Consider the following 22,056-nt stretch of genomic DNA (forward strand, 5'->3'; position numbering starts at 1 on the left):
AATGCAGCCGCAAGGTCAATTTTAGGTCAGTGCGTTTCCGAAGCCGAGTGCGAGAAGAAAGGAAAAATTTGGCCATGCGACGATTCAGTGCGTTTTTGCTCACGTTTGTGGCGCTCGTCGCGATCGCCACCGCGGCTAAGCAGCCAGCCACCCTTCGTAAGTACATTTTATTTTGGAAATATATTAGCTAGTTTAGTGGGGTTTATTTTTTGCATCATCAGCAAGATAAAAGATGTCACTAGCTCTGCTGAATAATTTTTAATGATATAAAAGCTGATTCAAATTTTGTTTATTGATTTCAGTGACATACTCAATATTTAAAATCCTTACGAAATATTTTTATAGCAAATTTAACAGAACTAATTCAAATAAAAAATAATTTATTTATGCTTCTACAATTTTTTTCAAATTAAGTTTGTTTAATAAACGTAACCAAAGCATTTTTTTTAATTTTAAACAAATTCCAAATTAATAAGCTATGTTCTTTATTCGCAGCATCTGAATTTCCCCTCTGCTTTTTGAAGCAAGAAAATTACGAAAAATGTCTGAACAACGCCATAGAAACTGGAATAAGATCACTAGCAAATGGTGAGGAATCGCGGATTAATAATCATTGTAGCATTTTAATAATTTGAATTTTCCCTTAATTCCAGGCAACCCAACATTGGGGATGCTGCCGATCGACCCCATGGAGATCACGGAAATGAACCTGATGCACGGCACCGGCGGCCCGGTCAACATCGATCTCGTGTTCAAAAACACGACCATGTCCGGTCTGACGGGCGCCAAGTCGATCAGCGTGTCGTGAGTGCAAAAATCGCCAATTTTTAAAAGCAACGTGACCTTTTGTTTTTGGCAGAAATGAGTTCCTGGCCGGCGGGGCCAATATGCACGGCGAAATGCTCATTCCGAGTCTCGACTTGATGGCCGACTACGTAATCAACGGCAAAATTCTGCTGCTTCCGATCCACGGCGATGGGATGGCCAACATCACCTTGGGTCCGTTGATTGTTTTATTTCTCTAATCTGCCGCTTCCGCAAAAGGAACTCTTCTCTAGTTTTTAGCTAATTAAGGACATTAAGAGTTGTTTTCTATTTATACACCACAAAACCTTTCCTGAATTACTACTTAAATTAATTAACACAATTAAAAGTCATTTAAGGATTTCATTTATTTATAAGGACAGTTTTACAATTACAAATATCATATTTTTGACTATAATTACAACAAATTAATTGTTACAGTCCACTTGAAGACGACGTACGTGATGGAGAATGAGATCGTGAAGAAGAAAAACGGCCGCGAGCACATCAAGGTGAACGCGTTCAAACTGAAGCTGCGCCCGGGCAAGGTGTACACCAACTTCGCGAACCTCTTCAACGGCGATAAAAGACTGAGTGAGACACTTGATCGCAAAGCAGCAATTTAGAAAATTATTTTTTATCTCTCTTTCAAGGTGACCAGATGAACATGTTCCTGAACGAGCACGCCATCGACATTTGGGGCGAGATTTCGCCCACCGTGGAGGAGACGTTCGGAGAGATTTGCAAGCAGATCGCCAACAGACTGTTCTCCCAGGTTCCTTACTCCAGCATTTTTCCCACTGAGAAATAATTTATTTGTGCGACTGACTTATTTATGATATTGTAAATAAACTTAATAAGTTATGAATAAAACAAATTTAAAAGAACATTCTGATTTTTTGTTGCAAATTCAACCTTTGAATTGGAAAGTTTTTAAAGTGGAATGATACTGGGCAACAATTGAAAGTTATTTAAATTGTTGGATGCCTTAAACAATTGACCGATAAACAATTTGTTCAACAATTTGCAATAGTAAAAAAATAACCTTCCTACAATAAAAATTCAAATTTTACCAATTTTCTCCAAAGTTTACAATGCTTGAACATATTTTCTTGGCATATTCCGATTCCTCTCGTCGAGATCTGTCCAACGGTGTATGCCACTTATTGGGGAAACTCTTGGTTTTGAAATTAAATCGGATTTCAAGTAAGGAGACAGCCATTACCATTTGAAAAGCACGGTAACTTTCCAGCCAATTTTCTCAAAAAATTACAGCGCTCCTTAGGTCAATTTAGGCTTTAACTGAATCCTAAGGGATGTATATATTTTCCAGACTTTTCCAGTATCATTCCTCTTTAAATAGAGCTTATTTACAGGCCAAAAATTAAGAACATTTTGCATTGTAGTTCATTTATTTTATTATTTTGAAAAGTTTAGCAACAGTTTATCTCTACAAAGTGCAAAAGTGAAATTAGGAACAGTTAAATTTGAGATTTTAAAAAATTTCTTGAAAATCAAATGATTTTTATCGCTTGATTTCGATCCCTCTCGTCGCAATCGATCCAACTGTGTGCAAAGTTTGAGGAAATTTTCCTAAATTGTGATTTAATATTTTGATGCTCGCCGATTGATTAGCATGCAAACTTTTGAGCCGATTTTCTCAAAAATCAAACGGCAACCTGGAACTTTTTAGCTTTTACCTCATTTTCAGAGAGTTTTTTCAAGAAAGTTAAGGATTTTTCACATTTTTTTACTTTAAAAATGCAACTAGTACATTTTGTTGATGTTCACTCTGGATAGGAACGTGCCGTTTGAAATGCAAGCGGTGTGATTATAACTAGTCGTTCACCTTGAAAGAGAAATTGATTGAATAAGCGCGGGGGTCATTAGGAACGCGACTTCTACGAAACGCATCCATCAGTTTTTTGTTGTAAACACACATTAATTCTTCAAACTCATCTCCTGCGTAAGGAGAATTTTATTGACGACTCTGTTTTTTTCTCTAGCGTGGGCAAAAAAGATTTGCGTCGGCATTGACATTGATTTATCCTTGGACGAAAGTAAAGAGGCAGAAACTTGTGCGAAAAGCAGACGCGACAACAGGACAACAGGTAATAAGGCAGAGCGCGCGAATTAGTATCTCTTCGATTGACGGTCAAAACCTGTTAAACGAGCGTCGTGGGAATCCCAAAAGCTGAATGCCCGCGCACGGAATATTAAATATTTCTGAAGGTTTCATTTGAAGGAAGTATTTTCGGATCTCAAGGATCACATTATATGATACAAAATTGCTTTTGTCGATGTATGATGTCCACCAAAATCGATTTCCTTGGGGAATATGTAAAAACTACTTTCGGAAATTACCATGGTGCTCTGATTATCTGCAAAATAGCTACTTAAAATAATGGAAGCTCTACTATGACATTTTTCAATCAGGATAGAGTTAAAAACTTTTGATTTCAAGTCAAACAATCTGGGTAAATATTAATTATTTGAGGAATAAAATCTTATCATTATCTGGAAACGATTTGCGTAAAACAGACATATTGGTGATGCGAGATTTTTAATTTTGGATCAATTTCAAACGTATTGGAGTGTCAGTTCATATTGAATTAAAAGAGTTGAAATGAAAGAGTTGTCTTTGACCATATATATGACCTCTAATATAGAACTGTTTCATGCAAATAAAATAGAAAATGAACAAATATAAGCAATAAAAAGTTGCAATGAAGCAGAATAATAATCCTAATTATGCCATATTGTGGGAGAATTTCCTTTCTCTCGTCTCGCGCAATAATGACAATTATGCTACCCTTGAAATTACCAAGATTACATACTTTCTTGTTTTTTAAATATCCACTCTATCCTTCCAATTGATTTTTTCAAATTAGCATAGGTTAGGTAAAAATGACATTGCGTCAATGTTGTCATGATTCGTTTCTTCTAATTTAAACTCGGATAAGGCAACCATGGTAAGACTCCAATTTTGGACGGTTTTTAAGCAATGCATTCTAAAGTGTCATCTCGGTAAATCGAGGCATGGCCATGAGCAAACAATTCTCACGCTAAACATAGAGTATACGGCATTTGAAATTATTTAATTATTAAGTAAGAGTGGTCGGTCTTCGGCTGGAAAAGTGTTAGCGCGGCTTCAGGGAGGGGCACACACGAAGCGATATTATTGGCATCGGAACCTGATTCCCAACAGCAGCAACCTAAATACTCGAGTACCTACAAGCTGAGGAAGATATAAATACGGTGGCTGAAGATGAAAAGGGGTTTCTTTGGCGAACGTGAGTGACGACCATGCAGACACCGTTGACGGCGCTTTTGGCGCTCGTTTTCGCCTTCGCCGCCGACGCCGCGAAGCAACTTCGTAATTTCATTTAATTTTCTCGAGATTAATTTTCTTCCGAACATTCTTGTCATTCTCTTTTTTGGGACAGGAAATATTAAGACATCGAAATGCTAGAAAATCTGTATTTTATTAACACCACTTTGGTTCGTTATTGTTAAAGCATCTTCGATTCCGCTTTGCAAAGTGTCTCTGCCGAAAGCCGAGTACTCGACGTGCCTGAACGCCGCTGTGCAGAAGGCCTTCCACGTGCTCTCCATCAAAGGTAACACACATCACACACACACACACACACACGCCGCCGCTTGTCTTGTCCGTTCTTATAAATCGTCTTGTCGGAATATTACATTTCCACAAATTCAGCCCGTGCGTTAACTCGCTCGTTTGGTGTCGCGGCCAAGGCCCCGCCGCAGTGGATATTATTATATACATATATCTCTGCGCTTTTTGTTGCAATAGGTCGCGAGACGCAGACAAACCGAGGCACATACATACACGACACGCGTGTGTGTGACAATGAAAACCTTTTGACGATTTCCGCCTTGCGGCTGCCAATTAGGCGCACGCGAATGAAATTCATATTTTAACCAGATTTGTTAGGAAATATACTCGTCCTTTTTTCAACTGCCTTTCTAAGAATGAGTAGATTGGTCTCTCTTTTTGTTTAATTGACTTGATCATCGCAATTTGTTCTCACCTTTCCTGTTGACCTCAAGGTGGTAGGTCACAAAATCAATTTTCCGAAATGTAACTCAAATTAAAAATTAATATTTTTGACTTTTTTAATTTTTATATTGATATTCTGTACTAGATAGAAGAAATAGGCTTGGAAAATTATGATATCTGTAATGGCGATTTGCTTATTTCTTTTTTAAATATAGATTGCAAAATTGGCACTTTTTATGTTCTTGAAAATGTTTACACGCCCAAATCTCAGCTTTTAATCCATAAGATTTTAAAAAACTGCTCAGCACTGCTAGAATATTGTTAGCCTCTTCTAGTTAGCCGGAGTATTCTAAGAGTTCCAACCCTTCATCCACCATTATGAACCCTAAAACACGCGAAATTTAAATAAATTTTCGTTCACACCTCAATTTGCAATCCCTTGAACCACTTCTGCTCTTCGTATGACGTAAAAACGACTCGTGTGGTATGCACATTTTGTAAATACGACTCTTTGAACCCGAGATTTAGCTGTCACACTATATTCTGTTATGCTGAGTCTCCGAAAGAAAACACGTTATTTACCAAATCTTGGCTTCTAACATTCTAGCATACCCAGATTTAAAAAAAAAAAAACTGCACACCGTTTTTCTCTTCATGATCAGCATTTTTCTTTCATTTCACTCGTGTTAAAATAACTGCACAGCGCAAAGCTGTTTTGATTTTTTTTTTAATTAAAAATTTTCCGTCTGGTTCATTCTCGTCTTTGGCATAGTTTCCCTTTCAAAATTCCCTTGAAACTTAATATAATTTCCTCTATAAAAAGTAGTTGAAGGCTGTGGTTGCTCTTTAAAACATTCCTGCATTCCTGGAAGCGATCCCAGTTTCTAAAAAGTCTACTCTCTTGGAACCGCGAGTACCGCGACACGCAACGCTCTCGATTATATCATTCCTGAATAAGCGAACGCGCGCAACTATCAATGAAATTATCGAAGAGTCGGCCGCCGCGATGTCTGCCCGGCTTCTCAATGAAAAGCAGTCTTCCCTGGCGAATAAACGTGTGTCTGCTCGCAGGTATCCCGAGTGTCGGCGTGTTTCCGGTAGAACCACTGCGGGTGTCCGAGATCAGCATCGCCGAAGGTGGAGGAGCCGTGCGGCTGCAGTTGACCCTCAGCGAGGCCGAGCTGCAAGGTTTCAATAGCACGAGGCTAATCTCTAGCAGGTGAGGACAGCCATAGGGCACACCACACACACTCACACACACACACACGTGCGTGAGAGCCAGACTAACCGGCTTCTGCTCCCCATACCGCCATTGGTCCTCAGCAAATCAAGTTTTAGATCTAGAAATTTGATACTTATAATTCAATGAAATCATTGGAAATATTTATTTTAATATTATAAATTCCTCTCCGAATTTGAAACCTTTTTTTGTAAAGAAGGTCCAGGAGCAAGTAGTAGACTTGTAAGTCTGGTTGGTACCCTAAATTAAATTTACCTTAATTATAATATGGTACATTTTAAACAAAGAATTATGTACAGATGAAGGATTTTGATATTGTCTTAGCAAAATCTCAAATCTAACACTAACTTCAAAACTAATTTTTCAACTTGTAAGCCTTCCAGACCTGATTTAGAAATCGTAAAATCAGTAGAACTATAACTTTAACTTGTTTTAGAGTATTTTAGCAGTTCTATATTCCTTTTAAAGTCGATTTTTTAATCACAGCTAATAGTTTGTTTTATAAACCAGCAGAGTTGGTTTGAAAAAAATAAGCTAAAACATGTTTTAATAGATTTGTTTGTCCGTTTGACTGCCAAAAAGCACAAAAAAGTGATTTGTATTTCGTTACTCTTGGGGCTTTTAAATCCAAATTAACCTCAAATGTACAAAACCTATAAATATTATTTAAAATGGAATTCATAGCAAAATCCTATTAAGCAGATTTTTGCCGTTTTTTGCTGCGGTGATTTAATTGATCTCATTTTAATTTAATCTTCAGTAACGACATATCGGAAGGAGGCTCGACTCTGAGGGCCGAAGTAGCCATTCCGCGCCTCGAGATCATCTCCCAGTACGAAATCGACGGGCACGTGCTGCTGCTGCCCATCAGGGGCAAGGGCGATAGCAACATAACGCTGGGTACGAGTATTGACAGGCGGATTAGACATAAATCTTGACGGAAATTAGATTATAATCGTTGCTCGTTGATTCATGAGTGGCCTTGCAGGTAATTAAGATTCGAGGAAGGCCGGCAAAAGATCAAGTTTAAATATATAATATTCGGTGCCAAGTTAACGTATGCGCCTCTTCCCTCGAACAATGCGCTTTTTTGTCTTTTCTTGGCACGAAATTTAGTAATGAATGAAAAAAGACTCGCTCGTCGTTAGCCGTGACCGCGACTCACCTTTATATTTATCCTCAGGGGCCTCAGAAAAGTCTTCTAAAAGGTTCACTTTGTCCATTTTCTTTGCGTATAGGTAACGTTAACGTGGTCGTTAAAATCGAGAATGATGTTGAAACGCGAGCTGGAGAGGAATACTTCAAAGTGAAAACCTTCAAAATCAACATCAAGCCGCAGAAGATCAACATTGATTTCGGCAACCTTTTCGACGGCGATCCTGTGCTCGGTATGAATTCAGAAGAAACGACAGCACTTGTTCTTTATCATTTTTTATGCGTGGATTCAGTTTGCCTGTACATTTTTACTGGGATTTGCTCAATGATTAATTTATGATTATTTTAGCATTTTTTTGCTGTTCATTTAAAGTTTGAATGACGGGGATCAATTCTTAAAACTAACGTGGCACAATGATTTCATGTAATTTGAGGGTTTCAATATTTTTTGTTATGTTCTAAGCCATCAGCAAATGCATGATAAATTTTTTGAACTTTTAAACGAATTTATTTAAAACTATTGATCAAAGTTTCCCCTCAGGAATTAATGACAAAAAGATTCCACGAGATTAACAACCAAAATCATAGAAATTAAATAAAATAACTCCCTATTTTTAGCATTTTTTCTGATTCACTTAAAATTATAATGGCTGGCGCTCATTTTTATCTATTTTTTTCTATTTTTATCTAAAAAATGAGATTTTTTAACATTTTAGCTCATGTTCCAATTAGACTGAAATTTTTGTCTCTTCTCCAGGTGCGCACATGAACAGGTTCCTCAACGAAAATGCGGCTGATGTTTTCGGCGAGCTAAGGAATTCGATAGAAGAGGCGTTTGCTGAAATATTATCCCAGATTACTAAGCGGATATTCGACAACGTTCCATACAAGAGCATTTTCTTGCATTAAAAAACTCATGTCGCTCATCTAGATGGCATTTTTTTAGAATCAATATTATAGTACAAACCTTTGTAAAAGTTGAATAAAACAAATGTTTAAGATCACACAGCCATTTATTTAAATTAACATTTAATTTTAAACACCGACGAGTATTTACTGCATGTTTAGCAAGATAGTGATTTTAGTACCTTTTTATAGCTCTTTACACGTGTAATTGCGCCGCCGCGCGAGGGAGGCAAAAGCTGCATTTCCCACGCCGGCCGGCGCTTCCTCCACACAAAAATTGGCTACGACACTGATTTCGCAAACAGTTTTTCCGCGCGTGCTAAAATTAGAAATAATGGGAATCACAATTCGTTCAAATTTGTAACTCACAGAGCACAACACTGAATTCAATCCTAACATTCCTTCCCAAAGTATTTGGTCTACGGCGTTCAAAATAAATAATCAATTTCCGTGTCGATTAAAATACTGATTCAAAAGTCACATCATCGTACGTAATTATAAATATATTCAAGTGTAGCCTCGCGAAAGGAAGCATTTTTAGAGCCAATCGATAGGAATCTGCGTCCGTGGCAGACAACTGAATCTTTTTTTTAAAAAGTAAAAATTGCTGGGGTTTCAAGACACGCTCTCCGTTTCCTCGCGGCAGTCGATGCTTCTACTTGCTAATTTAGATTCCCTATTTTAGTACTTTTACTTTGGTTAATCACTAAGAAAGAGAGACAGAGCGAAGAGAGGTAAGTTTTCAACTCTGCTGCTGCTTTTGGGGTATTTTTATGCGTAATAACACTCTTCTACCGACTACTTCGATGACTGTTTTAGTGAGTTAATACGCGCGCGCGTTTCTTCTGTTCTAAAATCTACGAGAGTTAGGATAGTGTTTAGTTTTAATTATTTTGATTTAAAGCGGGTGCGCTCTTTTCATCTCGTGTGGACAGTAAAATTGCCTGCTTCAACGTAAATTTAACTCGAATAAAATGCTCTCTGGGAAATCACACAATTCCTATCGAAAATCACACTTGGAAGAGAAAATAATTCTCAATGCTGTGTAGAAAGCCTCGTTAATTGCTTAGAAGTCGTTGTAACGGCAACCAAAATATCAGTTTAAGTGGTAGGCCTATCTATTCCGCGTTCGTTGTGTTCACACGATTTTTTTTAAACATCTACAGCGACGAATTCTACTTTTTGGCCGAGTTCTGGCCGCGCGGTTTGATGGTTTCAGAGATCTGCCACATGGACTCTTCACACAAGAAGTCGTCAAAGTTGTTGAACAGCGCCAGAATGCGCTCCTGCTTCTTGAAGTGGTACTGGCTGCGGAATAAAATAAATCATGGAATCAGTAAAATTAAAAAAAGGAAGGGTGGATTTAACTTACCACTTCTTGAACCGCTTCATGTTCTCAACTATGTTGAACTGCTGCCACCGCTTGGAAAAATTAATTGCTCCGTCCGGGAGGGCGTTGCTGTTGCCGATGTTCACAAAAGTCAAATCTTGAAGAACTAGGCCACTGGAAAAGGATAGAAACGCTTAGATATCGGGAATTTTTGAAATAGTACTTGGAATAAATATTAAGAAGTGTGAAAAAGATAGATTACCAATTATATCAGACAAAAAAAATTGAAATAAACTCAGAAAAAGATAAATTTAGTAAGTTTACCCATTAATAAATTGTTAACCATGAAAAGGTTACCTAATTTTCTTCTCTAAAATCAGGATACTGTCTTGCTGGTACAATTTATTACAGTTTCTATGAATTTATAAAATACAACAGGACCAACAAGTGATTTTGGTTCCTATAATAACCGGTAATATAGTTTAAAAGTTACGATTTGAGGCAACTCAACTTTCATTTCTGCATTTTTGCTAAGCTACACTGCCATTCTGCTCTTTAATTTAAGTTTCTATAATTTGAACTTACATATATGGTATACAAGGAGGTTGTGTCTCGGCCAAGGCTTGTCTGTAGGCCCTGAAGGATGACGAGGAATCGATGAGGGCGCAGTACTCCTTGAGGCCTTCCGTGATCTGGCGGTGCCACTCAAGCCGGCGGATTGGAGCCGAGTCCAGCGCAGACAGCAGCGCCAGGTACGAGTTGAAGTTGTTGACCTTGCGCAGGTGCCGCATTACTTTGATGAACTTCACCACGTATCGTTCGCGATCCTTCGCATCCTTCTGCTCCAATATCCGCGATCTCGCCCTGAAGACATGAGGTATATTACGTCATTTGACGCAAAAAATTATTTTCTGACGCTCACCAATAAGACATTTTATTGAAGTGCTCCGTGAACTCCGTGAGATTCGGACTCCTCTCCTCATTTTGCTCCTGCGCCCATAGCAGAACTTCAGGAATCTCGATTTTCATGAAGAGTTCGGCGTCGAGCAGAGTCATCTGCTCGGCGAGCTGCTCCGATTTGAAATCCAGCAGCGAGCACATCCTGAACAAACAAAACAAATTAATCATCAAAGAAGCGAATGTGTTTATTAACAAAGTACCTTGATTGCATGCTAAGTGACGTAAGATATGCATTAGGGGTAGTATTGCAGAACCGTTTCGCATCACACTTTTCCAGAACCTTGCCCCGTAGGGCCCTAGCTAAATTTAAGTCTCCACACTCCACCAAAGTGAATATCAAGTCATTCAGTATCTTCAGCAGATCAGTCTCTAAATCGTTAATCCTGGAAGTAAATTAAATGAATTTAGAACGAGTTTTTTTGGTTAAGGAAGGTTGGACTCACGTGAGATCACTAACAACCCTGACAAGTAACGAAAACGAATTTCTAGCTGCCCGTTGCCTAGCATTATCATTGACTGGTTGAGCAAACTTGCGATAGCGTCGCTGCAATTTGGTGATGAGCTCTAGCGGTGACATGAACGTTCGATATGTGGTGAGAAATGCCTCTTGGTACAAAAAGTCTGCAAAACAATATGCATCAATTAGATAAAATCTGAGGGAAATGAAGGGTTTAAATTGAAATACCTGTTTCGTCCTCATCTTAAGCACAACATTGAAATATTTTAATTTACTTGACTTGGAAGTAACACAAATAAATTATGTCCGAAAAATCCAATTGTTCAATTTAAAAACAAAAAACATGAATCATAATGGCGAATAATTTTAACCTTTTGAACAATATGAGACCAATTTTGAATTAATTCATCAAGTCAAAATAAGGATTTCAGCACACAAATTATTTATTTCTACTAACCATTTTTGTTTGCCTTGGTGGCGTGCACAATAAGGGCGTCGAGGTGGCCTCCCCTGATTTCAGGGCCTTCCTCCTCCGGTTTTTTGAACACGAGCCACGCCGTGACGTCGGTCTCGTCCAACGGACCCTCCTCCTCCTCCACCTCGGTGGTCATTCCGTCGTTCGGGAAGGTGCTGCTCCGGCTCGGGTCGGCCTGGGGCGTCAGGTCAGGAGATGCAACCTGAACTGTGGTTTTCGGCAGGGGCGCGATGGACGTTGGCCTCGGGGGCGGCGGTGGGAGCTCTCTGAAGGACATAAGCATCGTTCAATATTGTTAGAATAACTAATGGATTTTTTTTTACTTTTAAAGACACATTTTTTGTTTTTTTAAGTTAATTGCGTTAATTGCGTTAATTGTTTTTAAGTGCAATCATTTGATTTCTGTGAAAATTGAAGTGGTAAGTTGCCAGCAATCAGTGGCTGTTTGTTTGTGGCGGCTCTGTGCGGCCAGAGATTACTTTTGTGATTAGATTAATCGTTTTAGCATGCAGCAATGTTTGCCCAATCTGGATTGCTATATTATGTTGTACTCCTTTTTGCAACATTAGCTTTTATGTACTATTACGTTCACAACATTTCAGGGTTCGTCCATATTCGAAGAGATAGAATGATGAATAGTAGATGAAATTTTCGGAGATGAGCTCAGGATTTTGGAATTTTAAATTGTGCTGTTAAGTTTTCCCATGACACGAGTGAACTTCGGTGAAAGTTTCAGAATGTTGTTATTCTTTGTTTTAAAGAAATACCTTTTCAAACCTAAAAAAATATGATTTTATTAAATTTTTTCTGTTTGGCAAATATTGTGAACTCCAAATCTTGAGTTCTAACCTTCTGAATTGCAAAGTATAACCACCGTTAGCCTCGTCTCTACCTCCCCTGTCTAGCTGAAGAGTTTAGGGGATGCTCTACTCACCCTCAACCTCAAAATTTCTATACTTCGATCACCTTATTGGAGTAAAACTATTTAAAACGCTGGATTTATTTTGCAATTAATTGAGAAACAAACTATTTTGATTTTGAAATAATTGTAAGTATGTGGTAGTAATTTAGGGTGAAGTTTGGATTTTTTAAAATACTTTTACGCCCTGAGGACGCATGCTTTCAGTAATTTAAATTTTCGCCAAGATAATTTTAACCCGGGGGTTAAAAGAAATGGGTGTGAGAACCCCCCTATAAACCTTTCAGCTGATCAGAGGACATTGAGACGAGTCTAACGGTGGTTATTTTTTGTAATTCTGATGGATAGAACCTAAGAGATTTGGAATTGGCAATATTGACAAATAATAAAAATAAATTTAACTTTCGCACAAGTTCATAAATTTTATGGGACATCTTTTAAGCATATTTTCACAACTCCTGAGCTCATTCCGAGAATTGAACTGGAAACTAAAATTAATAAAAGTGACCGACCTTGATCTATGGAATCAAATTTTGTATCAGTTTGATTTGGCTTTTCAAGAGAAATCCCATGCCAATTTTGTTCTTCAGCCCGTGACATTTATTAAAGTTAGAATGTGCCCGCAATTATAAGGCAAAATTTATTAGGTTTATGGTTTTGAGGGCATTTTGTAAATAATTGGATAATTTTTATATGTGTAAGGTGATAATGGCCTTAAACAAATTTAATTTACCATCCAGTGTTTTTTTTTCATAAACGTTATCGGTACTTTTACTGTCCATTAAGGAGCTTGAGATAATCAGGAAATTAAATTAAGTAACACATAAAAAACAAATTTGGTAGGTTTAGTAGGTTTAGCACTGCCAGAGAGAGCACAGACCGATAAAATTGTAATTTTTAGCTAATGTTTCTGAAAAATAAATATTTATAATATTTTTTCCTAATTCATAAAACTTTTATAGCCGCATTTTTATAGAGTTTGAACGTTCAGAACCACATTTCCCATCCCTAGATGACATTATTTTTTTTTTAAATTGCTCACCTGCCAAAGTCGTAAATGGGCGGCTCGTGCATGGCAGTGGAGGCCTGCACGATCGGCGGCGGCGGGGGCTGCACGGTTGGCGTGGGGGTGACAGGGGTGAGCGGGGTGAGCGGGGAGGCGGGGGCCGCGGGCACGGCGAGGGTGGGCAGGGCGAGGCAAGTGGTGGCGGGCGGCGGCGAGATGGAGAGCCGGTGGCCGTTGTTGTTGACGCCGCCGCCGCCGCTTCGCATCTTGGGCGGCAGGGCGGGCGGCGGCGAGTCGACGGGCGAGGCGGCCGCCAGGTTGGGTTTGTTGTCGGAACGCTCGAGCGGCGCCCAGTGCGTGAACGAGTACGAGCTGGAGCTGGAGAACATGCACGAGTGCGTCGACGACATGGTCATCGTCTCGGCCTGGCTGCGCGCCCACTCGGCCTGCAGCGCCGAGTACGTGTGCATCGAGTGGCGCAGCGTCACGCTCTCGGACCAAGCCGTGCTCGGCGACGAGTACTTGCCGAACATCTCCATGTACGCCTTGACTGCGAATTGAAAATCAGGATTTAGTAAATATGGAGTCGAATTGAGAGCGTGTTTGGCAGCGCAAAATGTACATTTTCTAACAATAAGCTTCATTGCTCGACTGCGGCAGAAGGAAAGAGAGTTTTATATTTTGGGTTTATTTCATACATGAGCCATTTTTCTCAGAAGTCTAAGATAGATTCGCTATCAGACGGAAATTGCTAAGCCAAGAAGGAGTCTTGGATTAAAAATGGAAAAAAATCGTTCAAAAATATTAATTAGGATATTCAAACAAATAAAGATTAATATTTTTGTTAATGAGGGCGTGACGAAGATTATTTTCTAAGTCAGCAGAGGCAAGAATCTGGTATCTGAATTTATATCCAGTGTTAAACCTATTCTAAAACACAATCTCGAGCTACTTCCGCCTCTGATTGACTTTTGCATTTTGTGTTTAATTTTTAACGCCTAAATTTTTTCCTCCAATCAATGAGTTTTAACAAGATTTAAAAACTATTTAATTTGTGAGAAGTTGGGAACACTCCAGGTGAAGAATGGAACTTTCCAAATAAATATAATTAGACAAAAACAAGGTCTCCTAGTGAGCAGGGCTGTGAATTTTATGTTTTTTTTATTAATGGTTGACTATTTTTAGACTCTTTTTCCCTTTCAAATTAAGCTTCTGGGCCGAAAGACGGTTTTTTGAGACATCGTTTCAGTCCAATTAACACTGGTTCACTGTAAATATTTAAAATTTTGTTGGTCTAAAGGACAGAATATTGATAATATACCGAATTATACAAAATAAAAAAATACAGAAACAACACGTTGAGTTGATTATGTTTTTTCATCTTAACTTAAAGATGAAAACTTGAAAGAATTTCCCTGAAGCAAAAAAACATGCATTTCCTTATTTTTAAGCTAATTTAGACGGTTTCAAGTATGGTTCAAAAAGCTATTAACCCTGTAACGATTGTAAGCTCAGAATAAATTTCACAGCCCTACTCATGAGGTAACAAGCCAGATTTTTACTTAAAATGGAAGCAAATTGATTAGAAAAAGTTTCATTTTGAGACTCCAAACCAACGGCTTAATTAATATAATCAAAACTGTTATGAGTCATGAACAATAAACAACAAATAAAAATAAAACTGGTCAAGAGTTTTTTTATATAATTATTTTCTACTCATGGATTGCAAACTGTTTAAGGTACAAAAGATTTGTGTTAATCAACACGGCACTCCAAACGGCAAAAGCTGGTAGAGCATTGCAGGGTAGAAAAATAAATCAAACCTACAAACATTCTCTTCACTGTTTTCTGGATCGTTTGGATCAATATTGGGGAGCAGCACGGAAATGTACGAGTGCACATTCCGGCGAACTGAAACTGAACCATTTCCATCTGACCATAAACATGAATAAGAGGAAACATATATATTATAAAAAATGTTTATCCACTTCCATTTTAATTTCAAAATTCTACAAAAAGAGGATGTGCCACATTTTGATATTAAGATTTTGCTATTATATAAAATGTATTCAAGTTACCAAGATTGAAGGAGCCCAATAATAATTACTCGTTTCACTAATAAAATGTATATTTTATGTGTTCTGCGGAAACAATTATATTTATTTTTATGTAAAACATTATTCAAAAATAAATAAAAATATTTGTAGCATACAAAATTGCTTTAAAGATACAAAAAATAAAAATATCAGAAGTGGTTGAATATTTCGATTAAGAAAATAAATTAAAACAATGCTCACTGTGTCTCATTTTGGGCGGCAGAGGAGGCGGAATTCGGTCCGACGGACTGATGCAGTCGTTGTTGAGGCAGCTACCCCTGTTGGGGTTGCTCAGCAGCATCTGGTTGAGGTTGGTCAGCGTGCTGCCGACATTGTCGTACTGCGACGGCAGCCGCGGCGTCCGGATTTTCGTCTTCTGCGGCAGCGCGGGCGGCGAGCCCGTGCCGTTGCTCAGAACAGAGAAGTTGGACTGCTGCGACGAGTAGTCCGAGGTGCTGGAACTGAGCTCAGACGTGACCACCGTCCGCTTCGACGAGGACATTGAGTGACTGGCGAAACTGGTCGTCTCGCTGCTGAAGGACACGCTTGTAGAACTGCAGCTTTGTTGCGACACGTAACTGGAGCTGAAATTTTTAAAAGGATGATGTAGAACTATTTTTTCATCGATACTTCAATGGAGGATGAATTGTTTAAGAGAAATCTGAAAATTTTGGATCAAATAATGTCAACAAGAAGATGCAATAATGGAATTAACCAAATTCAGTTTTTATCCCCAAATCCTTCACCTCTTAAATCCTGAAAAAATATCCCTGAATTAAAGTAGAGCTTTACAGGCCAACGATTAAGAACATTTTGCAAGTAGTTCATTTTAAGTTATTTTTGTTGTGAAATTTAGCAACAGTGCGCATTTATTTTATGAAATCAGGACCGAGGAACAGTTCAATTTCAGTTTTCGCCCAATTTCTCACAATAATTAAATGATTTTTCGCTTGATTTCGATCTCTCCCATCGTAATCTATGTGCGAATTTTGAGCAAATATTCTAAATTGGCAAATAAATCGTGATTTTACAATAAGGAGCTAGATTAGACTGCAAACAATTGAGTTTATTTTCTCAAAACTTTTCACCTAATTTTTTTTATATTTTTCCTCGTTTTTGGATAATATATTTCAAGCAAAGGTAAGAAGGATATATATAAAATTTTCTGCAAAGCTTTACTCTATAAGAAAAAGACAAGTAGCCCCTATTTTAAAAATTGCTTTTGTTATAGTATGACAATAATTGCCCAAGTATGATTACGATTTCGATTTAGAAAATATAAAATTAAAAAATCTCACAGTGCCAGTTTACTTTATGTTCAAGGAAACGAGCATCAAGAGAAGCTGTGTGAGCTCAAAGTTGCAACAGGTTTTTTTTGCATATAAATGAGATTTCCACACAGTCGGAGATTATTCTGTAACTAACGCTGGTCGTAAAATACTGCACATCCTTCTCCTCTGTGTTTTGCAACAACAAAGTAAGTAAAGCTAGTTATGGCACAATTATGTAACTCTTTCTAACTCTTTACTCCGCAAACATAAATAGTTTTAATTATTTAAACAAAAAATTACCTCGATGAAGCAATACTATTTTTGAAGTCAGGAACGTCTTCATTGTAATTAAGCAAAATCCTGCTAATGTGGCCGTTTGAGGGTGTGGCAAGGGTGGTTGGGGGTGGTTCGCGTAGATCGTGTGAGTTGAAGAAACTGCTGGGGCTGTCAATGCTCTGAAAAACGATTTTTTTAATAAAATCAGTCGTTTGAAGAGCTTTTCAAAGTCGCTCACCGCCCTGCGCGAGGAGGAACTGCCCCAGTAGTTGGGGGAAATATTGCCGTTGGATCGGACGTAAAACGAGTCGTCATCGTAGTCGTCCGAGATGTGCAGCTGGTTGTTGACCGAGTCCATGCTGCCCGCATTTGAGGCGCTCAACAGGGAACATGAGTCCTCTCCGTTTCCGCCTGCAAAATTATTTATTAAAGGGAAAATGAGACAAAAATTCTAGAGGCAGATAATATTTTTCCAGGAAAGTAAAGCTCAAAATGCCTTGGTTTGGAATAAAAATTAGCTCGCAGGAAAGCGTTGTTGATGGTTTTAAAAGTGGACGTATAAAAAAAATAAAAACTCTAACACAAATTAATCTAGGCATTTTATGCATGCCTCATTGGCCAACATTTTTCCTGTAAAACAAAATATTTTTTTACTATTCGCGTTAGAAAATTCTGTGAATGAAATTTAAAATTTTCAGACGATTTTAGTGTTAGCTGCAAAAATGTTGGGCTTAAAAAGTTACGACTATGTGGTTAATATTTTTAGTTTATCTCCACTAGGAATCGATATAATGCAAGGTCAAAATATTTATCAAAATTTCCGTCTTTCCAACCTTATTTTTGCCCCAACATTTCTGAAAATCATGATTGGGCAATTTTTTTAAATCAAAATTCGTATCAATTCTCTTTAGTTTCGTTAGAAACATTTGGGTTTCATAAAAACTAAAAACGCAAATTTTAAAATAAGAATATATATGAATTTTTGAGAGGATCGCTCACCAGCAGAGTGGGCAGGAGAGATGCTGAGCCTCTCAGCGCTAGAGGCCAGCTCTAGGGAGCCCGCAGGGGGCGGCGCAGGGGTGCACGGGGGGCTGAGCGAGTGGGTGGACGCATTGTTGGCCGTGTGAGCCGAACGATTGCGCCTCTTTGGTGGCAGCGGCGGCGCCGTCGAACGAGACCGGCCGGTCGGCAAGTGAGATGGCGAATCTCCCGGGTTTCTGGAATAAAATTGAAAATTTAACTCGTCATAAAATAAATATCAACAACTTATCAAGAAACAAATTTTAAAGATCTACCAAGTTTATGACAGCCCGTAAATAATATGAATTTTGATTGGATTAAATTCATATTAGAACAAAAACTGAAGCCTGGTTACAAAAGAAAAAAAATTAGAACGTTTGCTGTAAATTTCTGAGAACAGATCTGTTGTAAAATATCAAATTTAATTCATTAGAAGATAAAATTAAAAATAAATCAAAAAGCAAAAGAGATTTTTAGAAAACCGAATTGCATTAAAAAATTTAAAAAAATCCTACCTATTAGGCAGCGGGGGTTTGGGCGGGGGTCCTTCGTGTCCCTCAAGGATGGACTCTGAAGACATGGAGTGTCCGAGCATCTTGCCGCCCTGCGGCGTCTGCGCCAGGATCTGTCTCTCGCGCGGCGTCAGCGGGATGTCGGGCAACGAGGCCCTGCCGTTCGCCTCGAGGTGCACGCCGTTCTTGTACTTGGTGTGCACGATCGAGTTGGTCTTGTGCGCCGCCAGCTTCTCGCGGGCGAGACTCACCAGGGACTGCACTGCGTCCTGCACCGACTGCACCAGCTGGTTGATGTTCTCCCTGCCGAGCGCCTGGCTGCCGTACAGCACCACGTCGTCGCACAGCCGGATCAGCCGCGCCAGGCACTGGTGCAGATGCGACGTCGCCGACACCAGCGACGAACTGAAAAACGTTTTTTAATTTATTGTTAATTGATTGAAAACGCCAGAAATTTACAATTTGTTCAATGCGTTGCGGTTGAAAGTGGATTTATACAAACAAAATCATTTTTTATTGAAGGATTTGTTTGTAAATGAGCGAATTGGCGACGATGTCAAGATAATCTGAAGAAATTCACATAATCGAACAGTCTGAACAAAAAGTGTAACAGAAAAAATTCTTTTTATGCGGGTTTTACGGGACATTTTGAAAATAACTGATTTTTACTTGGTGCAATTTAAAAGATAAGCTAAGTGGTGAAGCCCGATTGAAGGAACGCCAACTTTGAGGTCATCCGTCATAGTCAAAGGTCATTTTTGAAAATTTCCGGGTGTTTTTTGGGATTTTGAAAACCAACACGATAGTATAAAAATCCGAAATGCCCCTGAAAAGTGGTCTTAAGGTAAGGGGGATCTTGAGTGAAAATTTTTAAGGTGGTTTTCAGCTTCGTTTTGAAAAAAAATTCATTTTTTTATTCCGGAAAACTCGAAATTTTCAATTTTTGCAAATGTTGTGAGCGCCAAATCTCGGGATCTGACAGTCAGAAATGCAAAAACTGAACACCGTTCGATTTCGCTTAACTTCCCCTAGTCAGCTGAATGGTTTTCGGGGTGCTCGTAACCCTCCTAATTTCGTCCCCTGGCTCTAAAAGTGAATAATTTAAATCATCGCGATTTTTTTGGTATTTTTATATCTTAAATTTGGAAATTTAACGCTTTTGTTGTGCACACAGGGTGATTTAAATCAATTTTGAATGGGTAAGACGCATTAGACGTTATTGAACGCATAATTGTTTAAAAGACTATGTGGCACCGCTCAACAGGAATTTTTAAACAGCTCGATCGCTCTTAAAAATTTGCTCTTTTTCCTGGACAAGTAATTGCGGAGCACCGTAAGTGTAAAATAACCTCTTAGAAACAAAAATAAACTAATTATTTTACACGGATACGCGTTTGCCAATTTACACACCAATTTACAATTAATTGTAGCTAAAACTCGACTTCCGGAAAGAGGTATTTTCAACAATAATGCTCTAGAAAAATCTTTGTGGGATCAGTTTTAAAAGTAGAAGAGAGGTATTGTTGTTCCTGATTCACAAAATCTAATTAAATCCTGTGGCAAAATTTTGGTTTCGCGGTTGAGCAGCAATTCTCTCTCTCTGTCAGCACTTACCTCTGCTCGCCGATGAAATAATTGCGCAGGTTGGCCACAATATTGGTTACAATCTCGAGGACGATGGTTCCATTGCCGGGCAGCATCTCAAGCTTGTTTTTGCTGACCACGTCTCGGAGGTGTTTCAATGCCAGGTGCACCTGCCAGACGCAGAAACTCATTAGCATTTTCGGCACTAAAATGAGCCATTTTTGTCATTCAACCTGCTTGACGAGTTGGTCCAGCTCGCGGTGCGGGTTGGCGGGCTCGGCGTCCAGCTCGCCGCCGTTCGTCGCCGCCTTGCTGGACATCTTGGGCGAGTGCGGCGACTGCGAGCGCGGATTCGACCGGATGTTGGACAGCTTGTCCAGGAAGTCCTCCTTGAAGGAGCGGGCGCGCCGCGCGAGCTTCCCTCCGCGCTGCGACTTGCCGCCGCCCTTGTTGCTCGCCAAAGGCGGAGAACCGCCTCCAGGCTCAGCGTCTGTTGACAAATTTGAATAAATTATTTTTTTTTTATTTAAACAACCAAAATTTCGGATAACTTTCGTGACAGTGATGTCACAAACTAGGTGGGGAGCTAGGACATACTGATAAGGTTGGGTTTTCCAGTTGATTTCCGCGACATATCAAATTTTGCGACTATCATCGCTGAATTCATTTTTTTTTTTAATTTGTGAAGATAAAAGAAGGCGCCTCTATGATTAAGCAGTTACAAATGCTTGACTTTTGACCTCTTTTGATCTAAAATGAAAAGCGAGACTTTCCTTATTAGTTCCATCAATTTTTTACTGATTGTTGCACCTAAAAATTGCTTGAAGTTAAGCTTTACAGAAAATATGTTAAAAATACTTTTTACTTTTACTTGAAATACCATCTAAAACGAGGAAAAGAACTAAATTTCCCAGGTTTCCGTTTAAATGTTTGGGAAAATCGTCACAAAAGTGTGCATGCTAATCAAGCGGCGAGCATAGATTGTCTCCTTATTTGAAATCATGATTTATTTCACCAGAAGGGAAATTTAGCTCATGATTGGCACACTTTTTGTTAGATCGCGAAGAGAGGGATTGAAATCAAGCGAAAACATCATTGAAAAACTTAAACTTTTTGAGAACTTTAGCAAAATCTGACGGAATTTAACTGTTTCTCGGTACTTATTTTATTATTGCACATTTTAGAGATAAGCTATTGTTAAATTTCGCAATTGATGATCTTCTTGCAACGGAATTTTAAAAGGGAGTGTGTGTGGAGTGCAGGAGTGCGATAATTTTCGATTTGCAATGTCTCAAGTAGGTCTTTTTTGATAGACACAATTCAACAATTCGGTGTCAATAATTTTTTTAGAGTTTAAAACAAAAAAAACTTGGGAGCTCGCTAGATTTGACAATGGACCTATGACATAATCAAATCTCCACGCGGTATTAAAAAAATTGTCCAGAAAATAGATTTTTCGATATAGAAGAGACAGAAAGGGCTAAAAAAATATGTTGATATTTGATAATAGTAAAAAATCAAGCAAACTTTGTTAAAAAAAATCACGTTCGTTGAAATAGCGTCAGTTGCCGTTAATATTGCAAGTTGAAAGATATTTCCAAATTAAACAGCAAATTGACTAAGAGTTCATAATGGAACTTTGATAAATGAGTCTCAAGGAAGTGACCTAACTACATTATTTTATGCGGGCATTTTTCCTCACTGGAAAGAGGCTCAATTTATTTTACAGCTCAAACGATACTTTCAACATGGGGAAAGAGTATGAGTCAATGCAAATTCCTCTTGTAGATTTTCGATTTTTGTTTCAAAATTTTGCCTTTCAATAAAAATAATTATTAAATTTAAAATTAATTCAAGAAAATGGCTTGAGGGAAATAGGAGTGTACTGTATTTAATTTTTTCCTTTCAGCATTAAACTAATTAGATAACTTTATCCGGAGCTTGCCATTCGACAGTTTTAAATTTAATTAATTACCTGCGTTTGAGTGTATCTTTTTTCTATTCAAATACATCTTTTTGGAAAC

The 22,056-nt window shown here is 38.5% G+C and overlaps 3 protein-coding genes across 8 annotated transcripts in view; 2 read left to right on the forward strand and 1 right to left on the reverse strand.

The window, feature by feature from the left end:
- On the forward strand, positions 1-8,224 carry LOC135942472 (uncharacterized). Its single transcript, XM_065488596.1, has 13 exons — positions 1-156; positions 496-588; positions 654-804; positions 860-999; positions 1,246-1,398; positions 1,458-1,613; positions 2,811-2,915; positions 4,103-4,180; positions 4,323-4,424; positions 5,897-6,044; positions 6,826-6,965; positions 7,304-7,453; positions 7,978-8,224. The coding sequence occupies exons 1-13, from the start codon at positions 75-77 to the stop codon at positions 8,127-8,129; spliced, it is 1,650 nt and encodes a 549-aa protein (XP_065344668.1). The 5' UTR covers positions 1-74; the 3' UTR covers positions 8,130-8,224.
- The window catches only part of C3G (C3G guanyl-nucleotide exchange factor), a 24,411-nt gene continuing 10,569 nt past the window's right edge, over positions 8,215-22,056 (reverse strand). For 3 of the 6 annotated variants that reach the window (XM_065489783.1, XM_065489778.1, XM_065489781.1), the window contains exons 2-18: positions 20,266-20,522; positions 20,063-20,202; positions 18,452-18,853; positions 17,916-18,133; positions 17,155-17,327; positions 16,941-17,095; positions 15,571-15,953; positions 15,101-15,205; positions 13,310-13,823; positions 11,331-11,614; positions 11,102-11,116; positions 10,860-11,037; positions 10,617-10,799; positions 10,379-10,558; positions 10,042-10,320; positions 9,499-9,630; positions 8,215-9,434 (exon numbers count right to left, since the gene is read on the reverse strand). In XM_065489783.1, coding sequence (XP_065345855.1) covers positions 9,302-9,434; positions 9,499-9,630; positions 10,042-10,320; positions 10,379-10,558; positions 10,617-10,799; positions 10,860-11,037; positions 11,102-11,116; positions 11,331-11,614; positions 13,310-13,823; positions 15,101-15,205; positions 15,571-15,953; positions 16,941-17,095; positions 17,155-17,327; positions 17,916-18,133; positions 18,452-18,853; positions 20,063-20,202; positions 20,266-20,522 — 3,731 coding nt within the window. In that variant the 3' untranslated portion in view covers positions 8,215-9,301. The remainder of the gene's footprint in view (positions 9,435-9,498; positions 9,631-10,041; positions 10,321-10,378; positions 10,559-10,616; positions 10,800-10,859; positions 11,038-11,101; positions 11,117-11,330; positions 11,615-13,309; positions 13,824-15,100; positions 15,206-15,570; positions 15,954-16,940; positions 17,096-17,154; positions 17,328-17,915; positions 18,134-18,451; positions 18,854-20,062; positions 20,203-20,265; positions 20,523-22,056) is intronic. The other 3 variants (XM_065489780.1, XM_065489782.1, XM_065489779.1) reach the window with 3 other exon arrangements.
- LOC135943313 (proton-coupled folate transporter) overlaps positions 16,740-22,056 on the forward strand; it is a 21,747-nt gene continuing 16,430 nt past the window's right edge. The window contains exon 1 of the mRNA XM_065489786.1: positions 16,740-16,846. The gene's annotated coding sequence lies outside the window, so the exon portion shown is untranslated. The remainder of the gene's footprint in view (positions 16,847-22,056) is intronic.

This window comes from Cloeon dipterum, chromosome 4 (genome assembly GCF_949628265.1).
Source record: "Cloeon dipterum chromosome 4, ieCloDipt1.1, whole genome shotgun sequence".
Classification (NCBI taxonomy): Eukaryota; Metazoa; Arthropoda; class Insecta; order Ephemeroptera; family Baetidae; genus Cloeon; species Cloeon dipterum.